At 41.5% G+C, this 4291-nt stretch overlaps 1 protein-coding gene across 1 annotated transcript; it reads right to left on the reverse strand.

Annotated features, from left to right (window-relative positions):
• Positions 1–213: 213 nt before the first annotated feature.
• Positions 214–3688, reverse strand: LOC136621751 (regulator of G-protein signaling 16-like). Its single transcript, XM_066597442.1, has 4 exons — positions 3418–3688; positions 2817–2878; positions 2304–2470; positions 214–1220 (listed from the first exon to the last, which is right to left on the reverse strand). The coding sequence occupies exons 1-4, from the start codon at positions 3564–3566 to the stop codon at positions 1023–1025; spliced, it is 576 nt and encodes a 191-aa protein (XP_066453539.1). The 5' UTR covers positions 3567–3688; the 3' UTR covers positions 214–1022.
• Between the last annotated feature and the right edge of the window lie 603 nt (positions 3689–4291).

Here is a 4291-nt window from a genome sequence, read left to right on the forward strand (position 1 = left end):
CACATGCGCTGGCCCTCCATGTGGCACACGTATGGAGGATCCGGAGTGGTAAGTATGGGTTTTGTGGGGTCGCCATGGCAGACCCTGCTGCAATATTCCGTTGGCGGACTCCATCACGGCCGTGGCCATGAGCCCTAAGTGAATTTTTTGCAATGAGCGCAACCATATTCTACGACTCCCAATATCAACGTAAATAAAAACGGAATGCATAAATTATATAAAAAATGTTTTTATTAACTTAAAGCTTTAGCAAATTTAAATAAACATAATACTATGGATGTATTTACCAGAAATACAACATGTCCATAGGCTAGTATGACAAGATTCATGGATCACACGTGCACACACACTATAAATACCATATACACACATTTCATAGATCAGACATACTGCTGCCCACAATCCATACAAGTTCCGACAAATGTCTCTTCATTCCTGTTTGCTGAAAATGTGCGGCCAGGAATGTGTCACGCATTATACATCGCTTCCTATTTCCTCTCATTGTGTTTGCTATAGTAAGTGGATAACATTATTACTAATGGCCACAGCTAATATACTTGGCAGTCTTTGAGTCCCAGGTGAAAACCATTTCCAGATGATTGATCAATTACTCGACTACATTGCCATTGAAAACCATTTCTTTCCGGGCTGTAGGAAAATACTACATCTGTGGGCGGATGTAACACTTAGCAGCCCAGACACATTGTACAAACATGAACACAAAAGCTACGGATCACAATGAGACGTCTAGCCTCCCGGATGAAGATGGTGTCAGTCCCGTAAATATCGCACATGCAAAAGAAGAATTCGGCGCCACGAGATTCCTGGACCCGGTGGATTAATTGTCTTCTCTTGCTCTGCAGCATTCGGGTCACCAGCACAGTGGATTCTTCTTCGTTCATCAATCGGCGCCCGGACTCCAGATCGCGTGATGTGGGGTGATTTCATTAACCAGGCTGTGGGTTAATTTACTGAGCTCGGTAGCTCAATCATGTCACTTCCATCGCATTGTTCATTCCGCTTCATGTGAAAGTTAACTTTAATTTCTTAATAGAGGACTGTGTCAGCAGCTGCTGGTAGAGAGGCGATTTTAGGAAGCGTGGGTAGGAGTCCTTCTCCATCAGGGTTCTAGTCTGCTCTTGTGCTGCGTCAAAACAGTTGCGACAGGCGCCTGCTACTTGCTGGCGAGTGAATTCTCTGGTCTTGTGATCAATATTGACCTGCGAAGAAGAAAATACCAAATGTTATAGAGTGAGATCGGAAAGCTATATGGTATTGCATGCATGGTAAAAAAAAATGTCAGATGTAGCAGAGCTAAGTTTGCCATTCATTGCACTGGCTTGCAATTCCGTTTTAAACCACACGGAGTGATATCACTGTCTCAAACTCAACTCCAGACTGGGAATAACATAACGGGCAGCTATATAAATGCATAGTCGAGCTGCGAGTAGCATGTCATTTCTGCAGATTTTGGAAACCCGCTGCAGATTTCGGTGTGGATCCATCTCATAATCCATATCAAAATCTACTCATGTAAGGGTAAGTCCACATGGCGGAATTTTCCGCAACTCAAAAAAAAAGTGTCAAAATTAGTGTTTTCTGCCATGTTTTTTGGTGCGAATCCGCTGTCAATAGGTAAAATCCGTATGCGGAATTCGGATGCAGAAAATTTTATTTCCACGTCAAGAAGTGATATGTCACTTCTTGATGCGAAAACGCTGGTTTCTGTTTCCGCATTCCAGATACGGATTTTGCTTTTTGATGGGGCACATACTGCGTGCGGATCCACACAAAAAAAACTGCGGAAAATTCCGCCATGCGACCGTACCCTTACGTGCAGAGTTTGATGTGGATCTTGTTGCAAATTCATTGCAGATTTTACCCTCATTTGAAGGCATGAAATCTGCATTTAAAAAAAATCCCAGGCATATAATTGATGGGCTATGGGTTAAAAATGGGAAATGCAAGAGCACCGAATAAACTGCGTCCACCACGTCTACTAATAACTCCTAACTTGCTAATTCATTTACATTTCTTATCTGAACACCTCTGTGCTCTCCTATATGCAAAACTATCTTTTCAGCAAGTGGATTCAAGTCTTGAATCTGATCTGTTGTTCCCTGTTATCAGCCATGTCAGTTAAGGGAGAATGACTATATTGTTCTTTAATGGGAAGTGTCACTAATAGATTGTACGGGTGCCATATGGAGGTGATTTCGCTCTTTCTTGCCAGGATACTTGGCCCTGGGCTGCAGGATGCTTATTTTTGCTCTCATGATACTACATACAGCTCGGTTTCTTACCTCTCGAGGGGCTCCTATTTGCAGGAATTCCTGAAATATGCACTGTGCTTTGGCAGGAAGTTTGTTCGCAGAAGGCGTCTTTTTGTAGTCTTCACAGGCTGCCCAGAACTCAAGGTTCTCCTCGCTGAATTCTGTCTTCAGGAAGGTGCGAAAGGCTGACAGCCCCTCTATAGAAAGGACAAAGGGCAAACATTTAGATAATGACTTCCACTTCCTCCGCACATTTCCCTCTACCTCTTCCCTTGAGGACTCATACATTCTATCCTACTGTATGCTCTACCACTATATCACCTGTTGGTCTTTTATACTAATACAACATCCTATAATGCAATCTAATATATAATTCTATGATGTAATATAACATATTATAGGCTAATAGATTAGAAAATATCAATGATGTTCATTTCTTAAGACATCTAAACCTATTCTGCACACATCTGCTCTCACCTGCAGCTACTCTTCTAACCCTTCTCCCATGTTCTATAATTCCATCTGCACAAACATGAAGCTCACCTTTACTGCTCAGCAGCTGGCTGAAGGATTCTTTCCACTTCATGGCTTCTTTCATGCAGTTTCTGAAGAGAGAAACAAATAAAGTTTGCATCAACCAGAATCCGCAATAATACAATTAACAACTCAGCCTCGTCCTGCAGGAAGGGCTGCAACATGTAAGGACATGCAAAACCGCTTTACACCAATGTTGATAGGAATCAGCAGCAGAGCTGACAATTCAGCAGCTCTAAGTGCATGAGGGGTATATACTGTATACTCCGTTCCATAGACAGATGAGGAAGAACTAACAAGTCCTATGTACACTACACAATCTATTCAATGAGAGTAAAGTGCTACAACAAGGTCCACTCCATCTGTAGACTGCTGCGCAAAATGATATCTGCAAATATGGACATTTTTGCCCAAGAATGACTGCCATAAGTTATCACAATTGTAGATCAAACATTGCTATTTCCCAGAAGGGAAGTTTTTGTATCTGTTCAGCGGCTACATATGTAGCGGGATCGCTGATCACAGTAGGAATGTTCTCATTTGATCAGATCTTGCAGAAAATTGCTACATGCAAAGCAGAAGGCGCTGTAATTGTAAGTCCTTCTCTTACCTGTGATTGTCTTTCTTCTTGTACAAGCTGGAAGGCATGAGCTTGTGCCCAACGTCTACTTTGTGAATGAAGGTGCCGATGGACGATCTTAGTTCCTTCGCCTTGTCGCACAAAAAGGCATCTGGGTTAAAGGAATTCAAGTACATCATTATCCTCTGCAGAGTGCGGGTCTTTCTCGGCGTCTTCTGCCGGGAGTTGAAGGCTTTTCTATTGTCCTATTGAGTAGCTCTGTAAATCCCTAATATGTAACTGTAGCACTGACTCCCCAATGGAAGGATCCTGCCTTATATCTGTGCATGCAGGAGGCTCAGCCCCTTGGTAGGAGGACCTGCAGCATTGAGGGGCGGAAAAAGTCAGGAGGTTCGAACCTCCTCCCACGCCTGTTGTACCAGGGCACATTGTACTGCCGTATACCATGAGGATGGCGAGGATATAACCTACTTACTGCCATTCACCGTCAGAAGACAATGAGAGCGTCACATAATCATCAGATAACCAGAGGAAGAGAATAGGGACACTGACGAAAGCAGATGCATATACTGTATATATACAGTATATGAAAAATAAAATTATATATATCTTTTTTTTTATTTTTTTTTTCACCCAGGCAACTTCAGAGCTTTTGCAACTATAAATATATATATATATATATATATATATATATATATATATATATATATATATATATATGTGTGTGTGTATATGATATGTATATATGTATATGATATATATATATATGTGTGTGTGTATATGATATGTATATATGTATATGATATATATATATGATATATACTAAAATACACACGCACACAGATACATACATACACACACACCTGTGCCCAGCCAACATCCGCGCATACCTGCTTTCTGAAAT

This window comes from Eleutherodactylus coqui, chromosome 3 (genome assembly GCF_035609145.1).
Source record: "Eleutherodactylus coqui strain aEleCoq1 chromosome 3, aEleCoq1.hap1, whole genome shotgun sequence".
NCBI lineage: Eukaryota > Metazoa > Chordata > Amphibia > Anura > Eleutherodactylidae > Eleutherodactylus > Eleutherodactylus coqui.